This window comes from Plodia interpunctella, chromosome 12 (genome assembly GCF_027563975.2).
Source record: "Plodia interpunctella isolate USDA-ARS_2022_Savannah chromosome 12, ilPloInte3.2, whole genome shotgun sequence".
Lineage (NCBI taxonomy): Eukaryota > Metazoa > Arthropoda > Insecta > Lepidoptera > Pyralidae > Plodia > Plodia interpunctella.
In genome coordinates this window covers 5,692,101-5,716,969 of record NC_071305.1, presented here as the reverse complement: position 1 = coordinate 5,716,969, position 24,869 = coordinate 5,692,101, and the positions used below count along the sequence as shown (strand labels likewise).

General features: G+C 36.9%; 3 protein-coding genes across 4 annotated transcripts; 1 reads left to right on the top strand and 2 right to left on the bottom strand.

The window, feature by feature from the left end:
* Positions 1 to 252: 252 nt before the first annotated feature.
* On the top strand, positions 253 to 13,024 carry LOC128674128 (uncharacterized). 2 transcript variants are annotated; one of them, XM_053752484.2, is made up of 21 exons: positions 253 to 532; positions 1,402 to 1,571; positions 2,957 to 3,117; positions 4,869 to 5,019; positions 5,463 to 5,627; positions 6,235 to 6,292; positions 6,628 to 6,851; positions 7,062 to 7,164; positions 7,381 to 7,508; positions 7,605 to 7,892; positions 7,998 to 8,153; positions 8,427 to 8,549; positions 8,634 to 8,909; positions 9,206 to 9,429; positions 9,722 to 9,905; positions 10,321 to 10,516; positions 10,602 to 11,186; positions 11,260 to 11,441; positions 11,813 to 12,005; positions 12,391 to 12,504; positions 12,895 to 13,024. In XM_053752484.2, the coding sequence occupies exons 1-21, from the start codon at positions 487 to 489 to the stop codon at positions 12,963 to 12,965; spliced, it is 3,798 nt and encodes a 1,265-aa protein (XP_053608459.1). In that variant the 5' UTR covers positions 253 to 486; the 3' UTR covers positions 12,966 to 13,024. The 2 variants fall into 2 exon arrangements, with proteins under 2 accessions (XP_053608459.1, XP_053608460.1); XM_053752485.1 differs by lacking the exons at positions 253 to 532; positions 1,402 to 1,571; positions 2,957 to 3,117 and having other exon boundaries at positions 4,880 to 5,019; positions 6,235 to 6,296.
* On the bottom strand, positions 13,023 to 20,839 carry Sym (Symplekin). Its single transcript, XM_053752486.2, has 13 exons — positions 20,664 to 20,839; positions 20,339 to 20,532; positions 19,706 to 19,907; positions 19,209 to 19,390; positions 17,372 to 18,954; positions 17,051 to 17,293; positions 16,456 to 16,701; positions 16,021 to 16,127; positions 15,562 to 15,664; positions 14,533 to 14,651; positions 14,070 to 14,213; positions 13,622 to 13,759; positions 13,023 to 13,541 (listed from the first exon to the last, which is right to left on the bottom strand). Exons 1-13 carry the CDS (start codon positions 20,706 to 20,708, stop codon positions 13,482 to 13,484), a joined length of 3,366 nt encoding a protein of 1,121 aa, XP_053608461.1. The 5' UTR covers positions 20,709 to 20,839; the 3' UTR covers positions 13,023 to 13,481.
* Positions 20,840 to 21,402: 563 nt separating this feature from the next.
* LOC128674099 (uncharacterized) lies at positions 21,403 to 24,511 on the bottom strand. Its single transcript, XM_053752434.1, has 4 exons — positions 24,278 to 24,511; positions 23,523 to 23,729; positions 23,046 to 23,175; positions 21,403 to 22,149 (listed from the first exon to the last, which is right to left on the bottom strand). Exons 1-4 carry the CDS (start codon positions 24,362 to 24,364, stop codon positions 22,019 to 22,021), a joined length of 555 nt encoding a protein of 184 aa, XP_053608409.1. The 5' UTR covers positions 24,365 to 24,511; the 3' UTR covers positions 21,403 to 22,018.
* Between the last annotated feature and the right edge of the window lie 358 nt (positions 24,512 to 24,869).

Here is a 24,869-nt window from a genome sequence, read left to right as displayed (position 1 = left end):
ACATAATTTGTTAAAATAAAACATTTTTTGCTGAATTTCGGGATATAACCTTTAAATTATATTGTTATACCCGTGAAATATTATTTTAGTACAGCTAAATATAAATGGCTATTATGGTTCTGTTCTACTTATCACTTAAATTGATATGCCATTTATAATCAGAACAATAAATAAATGCGATAGACAAATATGTATGTAATGATTATCGATTGAATGAGAATAAGATTCATTGTTCAAAAGACTTGAAGAAACTGGCAAGCAGCGACAAGTATTTTTCTTTTTTTCTCCATCAACGTGACTTTCACGATTGTCTGTATTGTCCAGTGGTCCAATGAGGGTCCAACACAGACTCTTCAATCAACAAAATTGTTTAGTCGTGTTTCTGTCGCGAGCTCTGCGGTCGGTTGTCCGCTGTGTTTATTCAATATTCGTTGAATAGTAAACAAGATTTCATTTTGTATAGTTGTGCTGTGATGCTGTGCCGCTATGGATAAAATAAATTTTACAGTCAATGGCGAACAATACACGTTATGTAAGTGATTGTGTCTTAGATGCCTTATCAATTTCTTGTTAGTTTTTTTACAACGTTAAACCGGTATCAGAACAATCGTACTTATTCTCCCAGATTTTTTTTTTCTTTCTCCAGATATTTCATTACTCATCCAGTTTATTTTTCAAGTGGACGGGTCCATTACTCGGTTATACGTACCCAGGGGAGTACGTAACCAGGAAGAGATCCTAATACTACTATCTTCTTTATGTACAAAGGAAATATCAGCTGATATGAATATGTTCAAAAATAGTACATAGGTTCTATAGACGTGATACTATGCTAATACCTAGAATTTGGTAGGTTCATTGAAGATGTTTGTTTCCATTGATAAATCTAGCATTATCATTTCATTGATACATAAGCAATTATTTTCTTAACCGTACTAGATAGCTTGTCATTTTTCATGTCATTTGATTGACGTGGCATTACTCTAACTGCTGGTTTAGTTTTACTGGACAATGGCCTTTTTGTGTCAATAGCGCACCATTGGTTGTTTACATTAGACGCGATGGAACAATACATGAGTCCATATTGTTCCATCGACTGTACGGTAACCACTTGCCATACAAAAACTTTATAGTATGACTAGGTTAATGCATATCGTAGGAAGGTCTATCTAAGCATATGTTTAAATTTTAGTTTTTTGTGGTTGATACCGAGTTTATCGACAATCGAGCAAAAACTAAGGTAATGGTACCAGTGGATGACACTATCCGAGTACATGCTCATAGCATCAAAATTTTCGTATTATATTCATTAGGTAGATAGAATAGATATTAGATGGATATGAGAGGCACAGGACAGGGAAGGATGACAGACGCGAATAGATGATAACAATCTGTTCACAGCTGGAACGGAAGTAAGTCCTCGGACGACTCTGAATGACTACATCCGTGACTACCTTTGTCTGTATGGCACCAAAGCGATGTGCCACGAGGGGGGCTGTGGGGCATGCATAGTCTCGGTCGCCCAGGCACACCCACTCACCAAGGAGAAACGAGTCTTCTCTGTCAATTCTGTAAGTATTGCAATAGGTATTTTGTCCACTTTTTTCCAGCCTAATTGTCTAAACTATTATATAGTAAATATATCACAATTTGTGTTTGATAGGGCGACTTATTTTTTAATTTTCTATTTAATATTTTTAGAATTATTCTAAAAATATTAAATAGAAAATTAAAAAATAAGAAATTATTACAGAGGGTTGGTATATGTAATGGACAATGGAAGTATACAGAGGTCCCAATCCGAGGGTTCCACGTCAGAAATGGCAGTCCGTCATTGGTCATCAGGCTCGATAACGATATTATCGTCATCGAATATGCCACATACGGAGCACCCGAAGGATGTAAAATTCACTTAAGATGAGAATCAAGAAAATTGTCATTCTAAAATGTTTAGGTATACTGTGAGGTAAATCAATTAGTTCTCAACTTGTGGTACAGAAGTCATAAGCGCAAATTGCACATGAAATAAATAAGAACAGGCTGTAGGAATGTACTACAAACAAACCAAGCAACAAAATTAATATCACATTGTGTACTAAGCTAAGATATAAATAAGTGCAGTATAAGCACAACGATCTCAGGAAAACATGTTTGAGTTTTAAAGTATTTTTTCGCCTGACTGCCGCCCATACGATATTCCGGTTTTAGTCTTGTTATTTATTTATAAGTTAGGTACCTATTTATAATGTTGTGTTAAAGATATAAGTAGATAGGTAACTACTTAGTTGTAGTCACACATGAAAATATCTTTACGAAACTTAGTACTCTGCAGGAACGCAGTAAAGTAATATACTTTACGTGAGTTTCGTGTTATTTAACAATAGATAATAAAATAAATATGTTTCATCTACACCTAATATAAAATATATAAATATATAAGGACAAATCACACAGATTGGGCTAGCCCCAAAGTAAGTTCGAGACTTGTGTTATGGGATACTAAGTCAACGATACTATATTTTATAACAAATACATATATAGATAAACATCCAAGACCTGGGTCAATTAGAAAAAGATCATTTTCCATCATGACCCGACCGGGGATCGAATCCGGGACCTCTCGGTTCAGTGGCAAGAACTGTACCACTGCGCCACCGAGGTCGTCAAAATGTTCGGATTTCCTTTTAGCCTCTTTTAGCCTATAAACTTAATTCCCTTCTCATGTTCCAGAAATCACAGCTTTACAAAGTCTACAATTTATATATATAACATTTAATTTTGCACGAAACAACAACGCAAACACATTCCAGATACTATAACACAGTAAGGGAAAACAAAAAATTCCATTTCAATCTTAGTCTAATATCCGCTTCATTATATTAGTTTAGAGCTTTAAATCCTTATATATAGGTATAATAACCAAGTTTGTTTTAATCAATATTTGATGGTTTCCCAGTGTCTGGTCCACGTATTATCATGCCATCAGTGGGAAATAACAACCATTGAAGGGGTGGGTAACAGGAGGGACGGTTACCACGCTGTTCAAAGCCGGCTGGCGGGCTTCAACGGCACCCAGTGCGGGTACTGCACCCCTGGCTGGGTCATGAGTATGTACAGGTAAGGTTAACCATGCTATTCCAAATTTCATAAATAAAATGTATATAAATTCATTTGTATAAACAAATATCACTTTAATTGATCAATGTTATTTATAGATTTGTGTCACTTGTGTCCACTGTCATACAAGCACCATATTTTTTTTTGTTTTTGACACATGGAAAATGTACTTAGGTAGATCTGATTTAGATACTTGATGGCAATTACTGTTCCAGCAATTTAGCCTAAAACCGTGACAGATAGACTTTCGCCTTTACAACATTGGTGAACCATTTATAATAACAATAATGAAAACAGAGGTTAGGAAAGAACGGCTTAATACAAGATATAGATATACGGTACCGGTATCAAGTGCATGAGTCTGAAACAATTTTAAGAATCAGAAGAATAACAAATGTTTCGAAGCGTTGTTTATGACACCATTACAAATTCAACACTTTATAATAAATAAATAAACAATGTACAAAAAATTATGGCATGTTTTTTGCTTATGGTTTTTATCGCCGTTTGTTCCACAAATGAGTCATAATGACCAACACATGCTGATTATGGCATGCAATGAGCCTAGTTCTGATTTGAATATCAGGTAGGTTCCTACATATAAGATTTATAAGTTATTTTCGTGCTTTTGATAAAAACGATATGACATTATAACAACTTCGACTTGCACAAATTCGTCAAAGAATTTATTCACAAATTAAACCATATAGGTATCATGCCAAAAGGGCATTAACATTTTATTTTTTTATATATAGGTAGGTAGGTATATATTTTCCCAGTATAACAATGTTAGTACATAGTACTTAGGTACATGGTCAAAAGGTATATGATTGTGATCGAGTGTTGATACAAAAACATATTAGGTAAATATACCTAATTGACCGAACGATTTATTTCACAATGACCTTGCATGCACATGTATTTAGTGTGAAAAATATTTATATCATGTCTGATGTCTGAGTCTGGTATTGATGGCTATCTGCGCTTGCGCTATTATCTGAGTACCTACGTACCTAATACCTATCTATGTAGGTAGGTATTAGGTACGTACTCAGATAATCATAGGTACTTAAGGTGCCATACAATTTATCCGTCTAATACCTACCTACACGGGTCGCCTCTGTCTGCGGCCTTGATATTGTGTAGTTAAACTGTATTACAAACTTATCCATACTAATATTATAGAACTAGCGGCCCGTCCCGGCTTCGCTCGGGTAAAAACATAATAAAAACTACATAATAAAACAGACAGACAGACGCGGCAGAAAACTTCGTTTTATAATATGTAAGGATAAGGACGAAGATCAGTGCCACGTCTGTCCGTCTGTGTATGTGTTCCCGTTAAACTAAAAAACACTGCACTAATTTTCATGTGACTTTCACCAATAAATAGTGTGATTCCTGAGGCAGGTTTAGGTGTATAATTTATTATGTTTTTACCCGAGCGAAGCAGGGACTAGTCGATAGTTTTAAAGTAATAGAGATAACGAAGTAAGTATGTGAAAGTCTATATCTATCACGCTTTTAGGGCTGGACCGATTCTACTCGTTATTAAATTTCCATAATACGAGTATATCTATAGCTAAAGACCCGAGGTCAAATATACTTTGCTTTATTAAAAATCAACCCCTACACTTTAGGGGCAAGGAGTGTGAAAGTTTGTATGAAAAACAGAGTGATACTCTTTGCCCCATGCGGACCACAACTAGTACACAATAATAAAATCTTGTTTTTTATTTGTTGTTACGCAGTTTGTATTCGAGTTCGAGGCAGCTGACGATGAAGCAGCTGGAAGACTCGTTCGGCAGCAACATGTGTCGCTGCACCGGCTACAGACCCATCCTAGATGCCTTTAAGAGCTTCGCCACGGATGTCGGGGATGACCTCAGGAAGAAAGTTCAGGTAACCCAATTTAAAACGTTAACTAACAGTTACACTGCAGTATATCTGCAATATGTTCTGTTGTTTGATTTACTCAAGCAACATTGTCAATATCATTTCCTTTCGACAACTCTACAATAGAGATAGAAGTAGTGCTCAGGCTAAATAGATGGAATCGAGTGGAAAGTTGCAGGATCTCTTCTGCGTACACTCTGTACCGCCCAAAGCAGGGGTCCGTTCCCCTATTGGGAGCTTGTGCTGTTACTGTTACGACCAACTGCAAGTAGAGTATAAAACATCTAAATATCAGGTCGTATTTACCACGAAAGACATAGAAGAAGTCAAGCGCTAATCAACACCAACTAAAAACTCCAAAATTTTCATGATCTGCCTTATATAAAAATAGTTACCTACCTATGAATTAAAAACTAAACATGAAAAATAAATACTTCATTGTTTCTTAGGACCTGGAAGACCTGGATCAATTGAAATGCAATAAGAGATGTGAGAGAAGATGTAGTGTAGTGAATGATGAGTGGTGTCTCATCGACGACAACCAGGGTTCGCTCATGGATGTTGGCGGGAAAAGTCGGTGGTACAAGGCGTACACTATCAAAGACGTGTTCCAGGTAATATATATAGTAAATGTTTATTAATTTTCATATTTTTTTAATTTGAAGTAGTGACAAAACAAAAACAGCTCTAAATCAAAAAAATGCCAACTAGCCTATTACGATGATTAAGATATAAACTAAACTACTACATATGATTTACATACTTACCCTATTAACAAATGTTATATACCTACCTATATACAAAATTAGAGTCGTTATTATGAGCAATTTTTTACATACTAGTTACATAAAAAGCGATGTTCGCGTATTGTATATCCATTCGATAATTATGTATGTACATATTTTAAATTACTATAATTATTACTTATTATTGTTTTCAATGCTCATTGAAAAATTGGAAGACTTCTCTTTGAAATTTTAATTGTTATTTATTTAACAGCATGAGAGCAATAATAATAGTAGAAATTTACTAGATGAATCGCTAAATGATTATGATAAAAACAAAATCTATCACAACTTATTAATTGTGAATTTGATAGATCTTATTGTTACGAGTATTACATTAGCTTAGTTTTATTACACATAAGAAAAATCGACATTTTTATTCTTAAATTTGGAATGCTGTTATTTTTTTATAAGTACCTTTCATTTTTAATTTCAGGTCCTCTCTAAAGAGGGTATTGACAGTTATAGACTTATTTCTGGAAATACTGGTCAAGGCAAGTACGTCTTTTTTAAAACTTTATTACATACTGACTTGATCACTCTTGTCAGGCGACTGTTCAACAGTCGAACAACAAAATGGCTGTATTTAGGTTAACTATCTACCACTACCTATTTAATAATGATTTTTCTCTCGTCTCGTCAGCGTTTTCGAATTTGTGCTGTTACTCCCCGTGGGTAGCGCGTTTAGCTTGTGCCACATAAATGCATGTTTAATTTTTAGTTTTATTTCAGATTTTTACAATGTATTGTGTGAATAGGTCAATCATTTATTTGCTATATAACAATATAGCAAATAAATAATTGACCTATTAAATTGAAATAATTTTAGGCGTATTTCCACTGAGCCACGAGCCTCGCATCCTCATAGATATATCATCCATACCTTCGCTAAAAGAGTCGTTCTCTGAGGGTAACCTGGTGCTGGGAAGTGGTATGACCCTTACTGACGTTATGACGCTGTTTGACAAGTGGTCAAAGGAAAACGAGGACTTCCTATATTTGAGAGAATTCTATGACCACCTGGATTTAGTCGCTCATGTACCGGTTAGAAATGTAAGTTCACGATTGTTTCTTTTACATTCATTTTCTTTTTATTTTATTCATTTTCTTTTTATTTTATTTTTAATGATTTATTTATTTAATCCAATTTTTCAATTTATTTATAGTAAGATTCTGCTGCGGATATAAACATTTAACGAATTACATAACGTTTTGAATTGATTACTGGTTACGTAGCATTACATATTTTCTTTGTTTACTCAGATCGGGACTATTGGAGGAAACTTGGCAATAAAGAACTTGCATCCCGATTTTCCTTCAGACGTTTTCTTAATATTTGAAACGGTCAACGCTGCCATAACCATAGGTAGGAAATATTTCATGTAATGCCGGCGATACATTATCACAGAAACAGTTCGCCAAACTTTGGCGGCTTCTGTATGCATTACTGATTTCCATTGTAGTAAAAAATAGCTCTCAAATAAACTACGCAATGTTCATTTTGTAAGTTATTCACATCGGCATCAGGGAGCCGGCAGGGATCGCCTTAACTACAAGAATTAATCAAGATTTTGTTTTCCAGTTGATAGTTCTTTGGTGGAACATGACATGAGTTTGAAAGACTTTCTCAAGGTGGACATTAAAAATAAATTAATAAAACAAGTGAAAATTCCACCTTTGTCATTGAGATCATTAATACGGACTTACAAAGTAAGTACTTTATCATAATCGTAGATGATATTTTGATTTTTAACTACCTCTTTAAGTAAATAAATTTACTTTATAGGTATTATCAATATTTTTCAGATTATGCCGCGTTCACAAAACGTACACAGCATAGTCAACGCTGGTTTTCGTTTCAAAGTAGACGACTCCAACAAAGTCGTCCAAGCCTTTATCGTCTACGGGAATATAAGGAGCGCCTTCATTCGAGCGACCGAGACGGAAGAGGTGATCAAGAAAACGGAGCTGTTTACCGAGGGCACTCTGCAGAAAGCCTTGAAGGTGTTGAGTGATGAGCTGACGCCAGAAAACATACCTCCAGACCCGTCACCTTTTTGCAGGAAGACCATTGCTTTAGGGCTGTTTTATAAGGTTTGTATTGTAGTATTTTAAATGAATAACAACCTTGTCTTCAGACGTAAATTTAACTTTGGAGTCTGATAATATAAGATAAAACATATACCATGTAATCGACAGGCAATACTCTCCTTTAGTCCAACACTGAACGCGCGGTACAAGTCGGGAGCCAGCAAGCTGCAACGCCCCTTGTCCCAGGGCTCCCAGAAGTTTGACACGGACAAGGCATTGTGGCCGCTCAATAAACCCGTGCCCAAGATCGAGGCTTTGACACAGGTAAACTCGTCTAGAGTCTGCATCACCTTGCTGATGGCGCCTACTCTGAATACATATTTTTTAAAACTGATTTCTATCGATTTATCCATAACAATGTAGGTACTAGGTACATATTTGAATGCAAACTTCCAGTAGACCCGCCAAAAAACTGTAGTTTAATAACATTGTGCTAATCACACCTGACTGAAGAGTGCACACTATACTATATACTAATTTTATTATAGGCTCCATGTATAATCATCTTTTCTTAGGTCAGTTTTTCTCACTTTGCAGTGTTCAGGCGAGGTGTCCTACGTTTGTGATATACGTTCACCTCTACGGAGCGTGCACGTTGCCTTAGTATTATCTGACGTGTGTGTCGCCGAGATTGACCGGTTCGACCCCTCTGAAGCTTTGGTAAGACTTATTTGAAAGTCATCAACCAAAGAGTATCACTGGTATCTTTAGCAAAGCTTTAGACAAGAAATTTTTCATTTGCAGAAAATGTCAGGCGTGATCGCATTTTTCACTGCCAAAGACATCCCTGGAAAGAACACATTCACACCCTCCAAGGTGCCATGGCAGGAATCGGAAGAGGAAATTCTTGCCAGCAAGCATGTATCTTATTACGGCCAACCAGTCGCCATTGTCGCTGCCCTGACGCATAAATTAGCATTGGCTGCCGCTGAGTTGGTGAAGGTTTATTACAAGAAAAGTGACGCTAAATTAGTTCTTACTATACAAGATGCTTTGGCCTCCCCGGATAAAGAAAAACGCGTAAGTTAAATCACGTGGATTACAACTAGAGTGGATCTACTCATTTTCCAGTAGGCTACTACCAACTCGCAATTAACCTGAAATGAATGGCCTTAGTATAGAAAATTAAGTTTATATAAAGTATAAGTTCTAAAAGTGGATTGCATTATGCAATGGTAGTAAAGGCAAGGTTCTGTAGCTAAGTTTCTGATCGAATTACAATGATAGACAGATTAATTATTAAATACCTAATCTATTATTCGTATTAAAGGGTTTCCATGGGTCTTACTTAGATTTTAAATAAGAATGACTTACAGATCCGTTCCGATACAACCAAGAAGCCGACAGGCCGAGGGGACAACGTGAAGCACGTTATAAAGGGGACTTACAAGATCCCCTCGCAGTACCACTACACGATGGAGACACAGTCGTGTCACGTGAGTCCCGTCAGTGGACAAGGGCTGCAAGTGCGCGCGTCCACGCAATGGATGGACCTCGTACATGTGGCTGTCGCCGACATGTTGGACATTCAGCAGAACAAGTAAGCCGAACAAAATAAATACTAAGTAGCTTTTGTAGACTTTGCCCTTGCCCAGGGCCAAAAGATGCGCGAAGTCGTGCAGTAAATGGTTATATATATTTATAAGCATATGATTAGGGAACCTATTTTTTTAGCAATTTTCAATTGTTTTTTTGCCCTTCTGTCTTCTCATTCTCTAAGGAAGTTGAAGGTTACCTACATTTGTTCGAAGCCGTCGTTGCCTCGATTACCCATTAGTTTTCTGTTTAATTTCTATATTTAGTTCCTGACATGACATTTCACACACTTCCAGAATAGAGGTGATAGTACCCCGAGTAGGCGGGGCATACGGCGGGAAGGCAAGCCGTTCAGCGCTAATAGCGTGTGCGTGCGCACTGGCCGCGTACAAGCTGAACCGAGCTGCCACGTTGGTGATGCCGCTGACGCACAACATGGCCGCCATCGGCAAGCGGCAGGAATGCCACGTTGAATATGAGGTTATTTTTTTCATAAACCTGCTTTCTTTCATAACTGTTCAACTTGAGAGTTCTTCTAGGATTAAGAAGACTCTTACTCCTAGAGACTCCTAGAAGTAGTCTTTAGTAGTAGTAGTCTAGACAGACTACTACTACTAAAGAAACTCAAGAATAACCCCTTAACTAACAAATCGAATCGAACGAAATAATAAACTTTCGTTTATATTATTCTTAAACTTTCGCTTATAAAGTAATAAACTTATGTTTTATAGCAAAGCTAAGCTGTTATTTGATCAAAAGTGGTAGATAGATTATGCCCAACAAATTCCTTCATTTTCGGCATCGTTTTTATTACTTTTGTATAGATTTAGTGTTAGACAACTTAGAAAGAAATTGTCACGACCGGAATAATGAGTTATTATTTTATCCTAACCAGGTGGCAGTAAATGATGCCGGGGTCATCCAGTATTTAGAGCTTAGCTACTACTCAGACTGCGGGTACTCGTTCAACGACAGTGCCGGAGGGGCGATCGCCGATGTCATGGCCAACTTATACGACAACGCACGATGGACCATCAACGGGTACAGTGTACTCACTGACAAGGCTAGCAATACGTGGTGCAGAGCGCCTGGTATGACGTTCTTGTAGAAAAATATATTAAATACACAATATTGTTAAACAGACCTAATCAATTAACGACTACGATTGCTTTTTAGGTACAACAGAAGCTTTCGCAATAATGGAACACCTGATGGAGAGAATCAGCTATGTAACAAACAAGGATCCCATCGACGTTAGAATAGGAAATATGGCCGCCGAACACGGCAACATCAAGGAAATGATAGATACACTCAAATATGAATCTCAATTCGACGCTCGTAGAGCTGAAATTACGAAATTCAACGCAGAGAATGCTTGGAAAAAACGTGGGTTGAAACTCGCAATTATGTCTTTCCCGATCGAGTACTCATGGAATTTCCCAGTGACGGTTTCTATTTACCACGGAGACGGTTCCGTGGCTGTCTCCCATGGGGGGATAGAAATGGGTCAAGGAATAAATACTAAAGTGGCCCAAGTATGTGCATATAGCCTTAAAGTGCCATTAGAAAAAGTTGCAGTGTTCGAAAGCAACAGTTTGGTGTCGCCCAATTCTATGGCGAGTAATGGTAGCATAACAAGCGACTGTGTTGCACACGCTACGTTGAAGGCGTGTACAGAGTTGCTAAATAGACTGGAACCAATCAGGAATGAGTTAACAGACCCGACATGGGAAGAAGTCATCAAAAGAGCATATGAAAAGGGTAATTGCAGTAAACATTATATTTTTGTCTACACATTTTCATAAAGCACAAAACTACAAGCCACCATTTCCAGGCATAAACCTGCAATCGAACCACATGACGTCGCCACTGGATAACCTGAAAGGCTACAACATATGCGGCGTATGCGCGGCAGAAGTTGAGCTGGACGTGTTGACAGGAACTCATATACTGTCCAGGGTGGACTTGCTCGAAGACACAGGTGTCAGTTTGAGTCCTGACGTGGACGTAGGCCAGGTGTGTATGTACAAAAATATTGCGCATTTAGAATGATGTCTCAAGTTCTATCATATCTGATACGCGATATGAGTTAAGATGCAGTTATTATAAAAAAGTGAATGCATAGCACTCCTCTGTAGAATAAGATTTTTCATCCCTTTTAATCATGGAACAGACTACATCAAGAGTAGTAACTTCTAAGACAATCTCCAGTTATTAGTTATTATAATTCGCCAAATTAAATGAGCATCATCGCTTTATTTTCCTTTTCACTTAAGTTCCTCTTTATTTAAGTAGTTACCTAGCTATATAACTGTGCTATATAAGTAGCTTTTGTTGCGCTACTGACGTGTGATTGATCTATCTACTGTTTTCTATCCGAAATTCAGATTGAAGGCGCATTTATTATGGGCCTTGGTCTTTGGACAACCGAGGAGTTGGTATACCAGGCGTCGACGGGCAAGCTTCTGACTGACAGAACTTGGACGTACCACCCGCCTGGAGCCAAGGACATCCCAGTAGACTTCAGGGTCACGTTCTGTGCCAATTCTCAGAATACTGCCGGGGTCTTGCGATCTAAAGGTATTTATGATGCTAGGATCCTACAGTGAAATTTCGACGCGTTGGGGGCTAAATCAATAGGTTGATCTTTTGGAAAAATACAGATACAATATTATGCCTTTCACGTCTTGGGACAACCCCGACTACATTATCAACGCTGGCGGCTGTATCGACTTTAGCAAAGCCGTATTAAACATGGCGATGTCAAAATTTGTCAGATACGAAAACGTGCATATTTTTAACCTGTGTTATTGAAGTTCTTCAATTGGACAACTAGTTTGACAAAAAGTAGGAAAGCAGGCACTGGGCTCCGACGCTCTGTGGTTCAGGAAGTAACTGGGAATACGCTCAGATGAGAGAGAATGAAGCTCTTAAACAGGATACTGTTAGTGCAATAATTTGACAGCAACGGGAGAGCCGGCGTTAACGTTGGCGGTGGCGGTGACGCACGCCCTCCACGAGGCCGCTATGGAGGCGCGGAAAGAATTTGGATATACGGACACAGATCGGATACACATCGGTAAGCGAAAATAGTGAAAACTAATCCAGTGAAAACTAATCCATTCATGGATTTGTTCAGTGGATTAGAGTGGAATGAAGCAAATATCCAGTTCGGATTAATTTTTTATTTATTGGCAAATAAAACAGTTTTACTACACTACTTATAGTATGATAAACAGTTCATTGGATAGTTGAAAAATCAAGAAATAAGTGCGCAAGGCTACTACAACACTATCTAATAAATCCTTTATATAATGTAGATAGTCTCCTGTTGTATTTTTTAATTTTCGTTATTAATAATTGTTAGCAATAACACATTCGATAAATAAAAAACCAATGCAGTAACAAGAAGTAGTAATTATAATTTTCGATGTAACTAATTAAAGTAAATTGTCGTTTTTTTTTTCAGATTCACCATACAGCGTAGAAAATATTTTGAAGGCAATATCTCCTAAAATCGAAAGTTATAAGCTAAACTAATTATAAGGATACTCTAAGCTCAACATAGTATATAAATCAGATTAAAAGATCGTGAAATGTTTTGTAAATTTTATTTATTAACATTTTTCATTGGGAGTGCTACTTAAAATTATTAGACAATAGACACCAGCCTGACAATTTTGTCAATTTATTTATTTTTAATGATCCTGTATTTGTGGCAACATATTAAATTACATTTCACACTTATCCTTTTTTTTGGAAATAAAAAATATAATGATTTACAATGTCTGTTTGTTTAGATGCAATTTACACTACGATACAAATAAATAGTTAATTTCATAATGGAATAACATTTGAACTTAGGATAAAAAAGTGTGAAATGAGTTGTATACATCAGTTATTTTTATAATTTATCTGCTATTTCGATTCGGAAAGAAGAAAGGCAAACATTTAATACAAAAACCATTTTAATTTAACTGCAGGTTCTCATTTTAGCATACTAATAAATCTATTAAATGTCTGTTTTATATCTGTAGTATTAATGACACTTGGTTGTCAATCCATGCCCGGGGGTAAAGGCTCGTTGGGGTTCGGGGGCGCCACGTACTGGGGATCCTGTAACAAAATAACTCGTAAGACAAGACCGATTTTTAAAACATTCCTTGAAATATAGAAGTCCACGTCACGAAGCGCACCTGCACCGCGCGCAGCAGCGCGCCGCCGACGCCGGCGCGCGCGGCGGCGGGCAGCGCGCGCACGGCGCCGCGCGACGCCGGCAGCAGCCGCTCGCAGCACTTGATCCATCCCTCCCACGCCACCTTGTTGCTCCACACCTGCAACCAACCAACCAACCGGCCGCACAATAACGAAATTTATTTTTTGTTACATTAATTTATTCAAAAAGAGCTCTCATTTGTTAGGCTACAAGGAAAATCAGTTTTTTTTTTTTAATTTATAAAGTAAAATACCCAGTACAATGCTCGTTTATAGTGAGAAATACAACTATGAATCTACCAAGTGAAGAATCGTTATTTTCACTTCTGATGCTCGAAAAATTTGACATTATCTCTGGATGTAAGACGCATAAAATTAGCTCAGAATATAAAATGAAATAGAGTACAGTCTACAATGTTATATACAGACCTCCTTCTCAACCAGCAGCCGCAGTATGTTGAGCACCAGCGGCCCCAGCGCCGGATGCAGCGTGAGCGCCTGCAGCACGCTCCGCATCATCAGCACGGGAATTTCGGGCTCCTCCGTCAGCCGCTGCAGCACGACGCTCAGCACCTGCAATGTCCCAGATTCGAGTCAACATACGAGAAACAATTGTGTACGATTGTATATGGAATCATGAATTTTAGAAGAAAAACCATCGATAATAATCATAATAATATGAAAGAAAAAAAAATACACGTATTTCCACTTTTAAAAACCAGAATTTATAAAAAACCTAATTTCAGTCCCAATCTTATTACTATAAAGAAAAATCTCAGTATTGGCCTTTTCCGGTCCAACATTTATGAAATGTCAGAATTTAATTTCACAATCTATATTCATTATAGATCTGTCTAACGAGAATTATCGTCAGTTACTTTCAGTTACTTACGTCTTGTGTGTATATGTGTTTCTCCGCGAAGCATAAAGCAGTCGCCTTGATGATGTACTTGAGGTCCGCCATGCCCGGGTCTATCAGGTGCAATTCTATGAGTAACTCCGCCGGGGTGACTGGAATTATACATTTTAGCATATATATGCTATTTTATGTGACAAAGCTGAGAAAATTCGATAAGCCTGTTTCACTGCGTGCTGGTATAGTGTCTTCTAGCTTATATGTAACATATAGATAGCGTAAAAATTTGTGTTTGACAAGTGTTAGATAGGGCTAAATGGAAAATATCTTCAGGCAGATTTGTAGTGTAATTAACTTTAATATTTTGGAGACTTAAATAATCACGATCGGTTATTTTTATGCCTTTTATTTTCTACACAGTCAGTTTTTTAATCATCAATGCTGGTTAGAAATAGAATATATTAAAAAAACACGTCAAATAATAAAATCTAAGTTGAAAACTTGTGTTAGTTTAAAAAAAATGTGTAAAGTACAACTTATATAACAACGTTACTTACAAATCATGCACACTGCAAATTCAATTTTCGAATAAGTATTTCTTCACTTGAATTAAATAAAAATAAAATATTCACTTAATGAAATAATAAACATAACGAAAAAAGCAAAAGTTTAACGTCTGTGTATATGTCAATTATCATGCATATGTACTGGGGTAGGCAGAAACTAATCAACTTGCCACAATCCTGATAAATCTCGCTTCCTCTATACTAAATCTATCATGCGAATGAACTATTCTATTTTATGAAATACCTGAATTCAGCTTCATCCTTAACCAATAGTCAGGATTGGCATTATTTTGTTTACATGCTCAAGCCCCTGATACTGAAAACTTTTCGTAAGAGGGCAACAGTGAAATAGCGCTAAAATAAATCAGCTAACAACCCTGTATTCTTAATATTTTTTTTATACCAGATACTTCTATCCCATATTTCCCATGGAAGTTGAGCCACGCTGTAATTCAACAAAATAGAAAATATAATAATTATAATACAAAAATATATTTACTTGGTGGATCATCTTGTGGATTCTGTAGACCGAGCAGTTTGTTGAACACCTCTTTCACGACAACTGGGTTCAACTTTATCAGTTTCGGCAACGCCGCAAGAATCTGAAACAAGAGTACAAAATGTTGAGTACTTGGTGAGGCTAATAAACTTTACATCCAAGTAAAATAGTTGTAATGTAAATATATTTTTATAAGTTCGTTATATCGCCAAAACATACATACATCATCTACATAGCTCGAATAACTTTCATCAAAGAATTGGCATGAAACCTTAGGCTTTTTTATACAATATTTTTAGCGTTTCGACATTGCGAATCAAATTATTATTAAAGACCATTATGACGCCACCGATACAGCATTCTGTGGTGGCGTCACGCAGATCCTTCATTAAACGACCGTTTAAGTGTTAGTTAATGTCAAATTAAATTTATTTATTGTGCTAAATTTTGAAGACTCACTTCTTTCTTGGAGAGCCCGTTGAGGACAGGAATAAGGAACCGCACGTCCGCCACTCGAGTGGCGTATAACTCGCGAACCATCGACACCAACTCCGCGCTAGGGGGCGCTGCAAAGTATACATTATTTAAGCTCCATACTATCGTAGAACTCAGACGTCGATGCGGATGCGTGAATATTGCGTAGTTTGTTTACGAGTGCTTTTATTTACCGCAATAAACAAGCACCAATGTATGTCGAATCCCCCAAGTCGGGCGAATTGGTCCGCAATACCCTGTACGTAACGTCGCTAGTAAATAAATAAAATTGTATGAATGTAATGAATGTGTTTTGTCAATTCACATACTGGTTATACTGTACAAGTATCCACTTGTTTAATCAAGTTTATTGAACCTGTACAATTATTTTTGTCCTAAATAAATAAAATAAAAAGTCACCTCTCTCAGTGGCGATGTGTATGAGCCGGGTGAGCAGCGGCTCCGCCCCGCGCGGGCAGGCGTCGGCCAGCAGCCGGTAGGCGGGCCGCAGCGCGCCCCCCGCGCCCCCGGCAGCGCCCCCAGCGCCCCCGGCAGCGCCCCCAGCGCCCCCGGCCGCCCGCACCGCGCCCTCCACCGCGCGCAGCACCGCGCGCCGCGCCTCCGGCCCCGCGCACCCGTACACGCGGGCCACCTCCACTATCACTTCTGGAATTGTTTGTTTATACTAATAGCCGCTAGTTTATCAATATCATACACATAAACATTGTAACAATAAAAAATATTACAAGTTATAAGATTCAGATTCTATTGCAAGTCACAAGTTCTATAGTTTGGTTACAAGCATAAGTTGATAGTACAAGTGACACCCTGCAAGGCCACAGCAAACATAGAGGGCAACTAGTTGCCTGTTTTACTTATAATATAATCCCGTTATAAGCCAAACATTGGTAACCACTTCTTTTAACAATGCGTTGTTTAATTTTTAAAAAGAAGTTACGCATATTCGGCTTATAATAATAATAACACTATGAAGCATCGCTTGTTTATGACTAACCTTCATTATGCGGAAACAGCGCCATGATGAGATTGAGACACAACTTGTACAGCTCGTCGGTCCAGGACGGCCGTATGCCGTGGCGTGACGCCACCAACTCCGAGGGAGGGTAAGACAGAGCTACGAAACCTAAGTACAGCATCGCATGCTTGTCTATGACTTTCTTTACCGCGTCTGTACCGCGCATGTAGATTTTCACTGCGGAGTTCAATGCCGTCTCGCGAATCTCTTCGTTTTCTGACACTGAAAATTTAATCAGATAGTTAAAGATTTGACCATCCACATCCTCATTCTTATATACTGAAATAAATTGATACTTACAAACATGACATATAAGCGACGGAACATATTTGTGAGCTCTCGGAGGCCTCATGATGCACAGCTCTTCGAGTATCTCCAACGATAACAAAGCAACCTTCTCCTCCGCGACCAGGTGCTTCAAGTAATCTATGGCTTCGTCTGAAATGTACGGCGCCTCTGAATAAATCTTCCTTAGCAACATATCACGAGCATTCTCGACAGATGGATCTAAACGCTCCGATATTTGCGTAATCAAAACACAAAGCAATTGATTGTAATTTTGATCGTGTTTTTCATGTAATTTAGGATTCAACGTCACAGGGTGTCGGTTGAACCCTTGCATAAACGCATACTCTTCATACAACCACGACAATGCGAGGTCAATCCTGTTCACTGGGTCCTCTAAAATATAATCCTGTACTAAGTCCCTTACTTCTGGCGAGTAACTTGATGCGAAAATAGTGATAAATTTGGAGCGAATCTGCGCCGCTCCTCCGATTGCACTTTCTTTCTCGGCATTTAATATCCTTGTGACCGCTTGTAACATCAACTTCTCCTTAATTTCTTTAGGTATAGGCCGAGTAAGTTCTTGCAATTTCAGTAATTTAACTTTTTGTTTCAGTTTAGGCACTGTAGGAGTAGGAGGGGGAATATGCTTCTCCTTATCCTTCGTTCTTCTCTCCTCTTCTTTCAAATGTTCTTGTCTTGTCTCCTCCATAAGTTTAGAAACAGCACTTTCTATTTCACGGTCCGCCTTTGTAGACTCTTGTAATTTGGCTACAGCATTTTTCAATGTAACTTTTTCTTCATCATCCTTGAGCAAAGGTATTTTAGCTGCTATATCAGACAGCATTGATCCTGAGCCGATGTTGGTTTGAACAGGCTCTGGTGGGGGCGGGACCGGAGATATAGCTTCGTCTTTGATTAAAGCAAGTATGAGCTTTGCCAGACTTCTCTTCTGAGTTGTAGTACCAGAATTAGGTATTGGTTTGTAAGCAGCCACGAAATGATTTGGGATTTCACTAGGAAGGCATTTTAGTAATGTATTAGTCACTAAATTGACAACATTTTGTACACTATTGAGACCATCGAAAATGGAATCTTCAGTAACCGATTGTTTAGTCGGCACACCCTGACTGCTGTCATCTTCATACAAATTGAAATCACTCCTGCTGTTACTATCACTTCCCTGGCTATTACTTTGGGGAGAGTCAACTCTAAATCTTTTGGTTGGTGGGTCACCATTCTTTATTTCACCCAAGCGCTTATTCCTTCTTTCTTTAGGTAACACTTTATTTATTTCTTGTGCTGTCATGCCTATATCAAAAAGTAGTTGAGTGAGCTGTGGCATCACATCTATAGATGAAGGATGTTTGATTAGAGTGATTAATAACATCTTCAAATGTTTCCTTACTGAATTGACTTGTGATTGGGAGAGGGTCGGTGGTAATGTTGTATGTAAGTCGCCTAATGCTTGTATGACCCGAGGCATATATTTGGATCGTAGTTTGGCGATGAGACATAGTGACGTCATACAAGCCATCAAGTTCACGCTAGAAATATGTTGTGAGTTGTGGAATTTCACCAATAATTTAAAAATGTGCCTGAAAAGAAAAACAATGAGTTAAAAAAAAAAACTGTGATGGATTTTGTACCCTCTCTGTGAGGTAAGCAGAAATGTACTAGTATGATTTTTTTTATGCTTCTCCTAAGCCTCGGAGCCATGAATCAATGCCATTCTGAAATGTTTGTACTTTGTAGTGTTGAATTTTCGTATTTTGGCATTGGAAAATATTGCCTACAAATTTGGCAGATGACTTACAGACTTGAAAATTTCTTTAAAAATATATGAACTTACTCAGATTCTTCTTCAAGCTCCCGTCTATTTACAAAAGGCAGATTAGTGGGCATGCTGTCTAGACTCAATTCATCATCCTTGGTATCTCCTGAACTCTGCAGTAACACAACCTCCTCTAGGAATTTTATTGTGTGTGTCCTTATACCTTCATTGTCACTGTCTATCATGTTAAGAACTAAACACTAGAAACCAACAATGATTTTTAATAATTTATAGCAAAAAAATATGTAGATACTAATTAAAACAAACTAAGATAATGTTGAAAAAACACTAGCTAGTCTGTTCCTTATTTGAAATATAAATATTTCTTATATTCTAAGCATAAAGGATGTTTGTTATAAACTTCCAACTTGTGTATTACTAGGTCCCATAAATGTTGATTTGAATGAATGATAATATATTTCCCTTTCCCTCCATAATTCACAAACTAGGTACATTGAGAATTGGACTGAGTTAGAAACAGATTATAAACATTGTTATGTTATTATAATTGTTACCGTTAACTGGGAAAGATGCTCCCAAACATATTTCAAGTCGGACACATCTTTGTTGCTGGCACCCTTGCAAATCCATGCAAGTGCATTGCGGTAGACAATACTGGCTGCTTGTATGGCTCGCTTTTGCACAGCTATCACGGAGTCAACCAAGAGCAACTGCAACTGAGCTATTATCTTTGGAAGTTGGTCTGGTTGTTGTTTACTGAAAGGACAAGAGGACATGGAAAATGAATGTCTTTTTCCAAACAACTTATTAGTTAGTTAATAATAACAACACACATTTTTACTTAAGCAGATACTCAATCAATGGTTAAGTATGTTTGTCAAATCTTTATTATGTGTGTAGACTGAAAGTTTGATACAATTTTGGCTTATCAATATGCTATTTTTCACATAATTAAACTTAGTTTCTCTACTTAGCATTTAAGCTAATGGTGTACATTTTTTTTTTTTGCAGTCAGCATCCATTTATATTTTAATGCATGCTTTGCCACATTCTTTATATAGACAAAAAGATGATTAAAGTTTTATCGTTAGGAAAACTTTAATCATGTAAAACCTATATATTATATAGGTTTTATTTCAGGTCATTGTTTTTGTTCTATTTATCATAGTTGATCATTTAAAACCAACCTGAGTTCCTCTATAAATGATACAACTTGCTTTTTGACTTCAGTGGACTTATCACTAGCATAGCTAAGAATGTTTTCCATGTACACGGGTATCATTTGAGGAGCATGATGCAGTAGAACTTCTGATATTTTCCTAAAAAGATCCGCCTTTTTCTTGCCCTCTGCCATACCAGCTTCATTTATCCAATGTACTAGCTAAAAATAAATTAAGAAATAAAAGACATTACCGTTGAAACCATTATATATATAAAAACTGAAATTCAGAAATAAAATTTCAAAGAGAACAACGATGACCAACACGTTTGCCTACGTCTACGATGACAAACCTGGTTTTGAGCCAAAATATGTGTATCTTGATATTTACTAGACATCTTGTTTAATTAGTAACGTCACCAATAGTATAATATCTACAGCATCATATAAATTTATTATTTTTAATGAAAATAATCAGATAAAGACGCGCTATCGTTGTATTTTTTTACCAAGATAAGCCACAATCGCAATGTCAATGTCATCGTGATGTCAACATGCTTTTTTTTTCTTTTGGCAAGAAGTAGAGAAGAAAAAATATTATACAGCCAAAAACGTACATTCTCCTGCTTCGTAAGGATTGCAATGCGGGGTATAGAATGAGCTCCTTATGTTGTCATTTAAAATCAAAAATCAAATGACAGATATAAAAACCATACCTACTTAAAAACATTATAATGTAACAATATCATGGAATTAGTAGGTACTCCGTACACAAAGTACATACTGAATCCATGGTTCATATATCTGTGAATCAAATAGATTTTGTACATTTCTCATAGAAATCGTAATTACTTGGAATAACGTTCTTGAAATTTCCCCTCCGAAACAATCAGTCTACTTTCCCATTTATCATCTATTTTGTTTAGAATATTTGGTCTGTTTTTGCTGCGTTGCAAAAACAGACTGACTGTTATTTTTTTTCCACCTGCGGAAAAATTCCGTACATAATGTATCCTATTTTACCGGTTTGTTCATCAATTTTATATGGTATGGGTATGTAATGATAGGTAATTTACAAATAAAAATACATAGTAGGTATATACATTTTTATTTATTTAATCTTATCACTTACTTAATATAAAAGGAATAGGTACAAAAGAGTAGACGCTACGTGAATTTACCTACCTAGGTAATGGAAAATAATCTTTGGCATTATGAAAACATTTAGTGCTCTTGATTTAGGCGGGAGAATAAATAATTTTAACTTACTTATTTAAATGCTTAATTAGAAATCTTTTAACATGCTTTTATCGCTTTTAATAATAGGTAAACTTATTTTGGCGTAGGTTTATGTTTGAATTTGACTGTTTGATTCAACGCAACTAGCCCACAAAAAACGCAATGGTGTTTTCCAAGAATGTCTTCGACTTCTACCAATAGCACTAAATAGGTTCTAAAGTGCGCGTTCTTCAAATTTCGGGTTTTTTAGGAACCTACTCTCTCATCTTGTTTTCGCTAGCATAAGGGCTGTGATGCCTTACATACAATACAAAGCCAAGGTCCGCGTAAAAAATGAACCTTCTCTATGTTCTTCATTTCTTCATTCACATGGACCACACAACGTAGGTACTTTTTTGGTACAAAATAGGTACATTTTCAAGGCATACAATGTAATTTAAAAGTAATAAGTTTGTATCTACTAAAATGTCTAAGCAATCAATGGCTGTGTTTGATGAGGGTTGTAAATAATGTTATGCATTTGATAGACAGTTGGTTTGTTTTCATCCTCCATCTCCAGGTAAGTGCTGCGAACCACCACGAGGAAATAGAAGTGTATTACTGAAAAGAAAAATATTTTCATTATTTATTTATTTACAACATTTTCTTTATTAATATCATTACATCTATCATATCCTACTAACCATACCTATATTATAAATACTAAAGTTTGTGAGGGTGTATGTGTGTATATTTGTTACTCTTTCATGCAAAATCTACTGGACCTGGATTAAAGACGAAATACTGCTAATGTTTAAAGTAACTAAGAAGGTGTGATTTTACACTTTCGTGCTTTGAAGAAATTTTACAAAAACTATTGCAGGTATATTGTTGAGAAACTGCATCCACCAGTTCCACCACCACACCACAACTTCACACCGCAAATACTGTCTACCAGTCTAGCTGTGACCACTGCAAGTGTATGTGGCGGCTGCAAGGTCGTTGAAACGTCAGTTACATTATAAAAAAGGTTCGAGCTAAGTCCCATTTAATAGATATGAAAACTCAGTATTATCTTACAAGTCTTATTATGTAAACAATCTTACCATGTTTTTTTATAATTTTACAGCAACATAAATTAAAATCGACTTTTAATGAAGTTACTTTCGTGGTTATGTATAAATATCTTATTTTATAATATTTATGTTTAATTTGATTTATTGTCAACAAAATTAATAATAATTATTATGTTTACATTTTAGGACATCATCTTGATGACGATGATATTTAAGTGTTTCAGAAAATTGTTCCTGTCGATGTAGCTGCCTCCATTTACATCTATCCTCCGCCATCGATTTTACCTTTCTAAACGACATAACTCCTGCCTTCTCCTTCAACCGATCCATGAATGCATTTCGTGGCTTTCCTTGACCTCTCCGAGCTTGGACTTTTCCAATTCAATGAAACATTTCATAAATTTGTCGTGTCATATGAGGCAAAACTAGGAAGATACTCACGACACCACTTGAGCAGCGGCAGAGTGGCCAGGACACCGGCGAACACCCAGCACAGCACCACGAGGGCCAGGGCCAGCCCAAGCAGGAACAACCCCGAATTGACATAAAACTTCAGTAGGTGGGGTTTATTCTAAAAAATAGAATTTGTTTATCAACATTGAAATTTCTTATCGATCAATATTACTTGAACTTCCTCTCTCATAAACATTTATCTATCCCTTTTGTTACTCCGCTCATCCTACAAAGCATCCTCATTTCAGCACCTAAGTTTCCATAGCGGCAGCGGTAAATCCATACTAATATTATAAATATGTAAGTCTGTCTGTCTATCTGTCTGTTTCGCTTACACTTTTATTTCCGATTTTGATACCATGTTCCCCAGCTTTCGCAGAGAAATTCACGTGTAGCTAGTATTCATATAATTCTGTGCTACGTGTTTGATGATAGTACAAAGTCATAACCGGGTAAAATGCAAACCGAATGAACTCCAATGAGCAGCAGTAGACTCAGGGTCAAAAGGAACAGGAAGACCAGCACATAGTAGCCGAGTGTAATGTACAGAGACAACGTCGCTTTGGCTACTTCCTCGGGTGTCGTTGTGGGATCTTTCTTGTAATCGTGCTTATATATGGCCACCCTGTATATAGTGAATGACAGCGTCCCGATGCTTAGACATGCTAGTACCTGAAATGTGTATTTATTTAAGTATTTTCTTAAGAAAATATTGAGGAATATTGTAATGAAAGAGGCCCTCAGACCCTATCTATAACCATCAACTTATTTTTGTCGCCCATTTATTATTTCAAAAACTTAAAATACTTGTTCGTGGGTCTCAATCTTTATTGCCACCAGAGGCTATATACCTATTTATGATTACACGGCACAAACAATCTGACTAAGGATCTGATTCATAAGCGGCCACTAAACTTATTTGTTATTTTTTGTTTCCTGTGAAGATAAACATGACGTGGAAACCTGCACAGGAACTAACAATTCATTTCTAGATGACATGGCAATGGTTAATTAGCCTAATAATATATTATAGATAAGGAATTACAGAGATAGGTGTAGGTACATTGTGCGTGACCCGGATAAAAATTGGGATATTAGGAAAGTCATTCACTTGTCTAATTATTTATAAGTAGCGATGCCTTACCGGGTCAGATAAGTATGTTCTTTTGTTTAATAAATCTCACACCAATATCTTCGAAAACAAATGAAAAAACACTTACTAGTGAAAAATATCCAATGATCAAGGATCCCGCTCGCAGACGTAAACAAAAACAACATTTATCAAGTCGTGGAAGTATGATGCACATCTTGATCACATAAAATAAAAGGTACAAAGTAAAATATTTTTATTTACAAATTTTACTTTAGTATTTTAGAAAATAAAAACAAAAATTATTGAAAAAAATACTGCACGCTAACTGAACGAGTCCCTTTCCAATGTTTATCAGTTAGAATATTTGACGTAAGTATATCATTTTTTATCTGATAAATGGAAGTGATAATTGGACTAGGCCCCGCTGAGTGTTCATTTTGGTTTCATCGATATGTGTGTGCACCTAGGGCGAAAAGCATGATGAGAAACTTTATTATCTGCCAGGCGATTGCGCTAAATAACATCAACTGTGATAGAAATGAACCTTAGCCATTTTTGTAGTGAATCGTTATCACATCTTAGCTACGGTGGGAATATCGTGCCGTTCTATGTGTTGCGATGAAGTTTTGATACATAGGCTTGTTTTTACGAGAATGTGAGACGGGCTGTACTAGATCTAGCCGGGATGATAACGGCTGCACATAGGTCTAGCCGAAGAA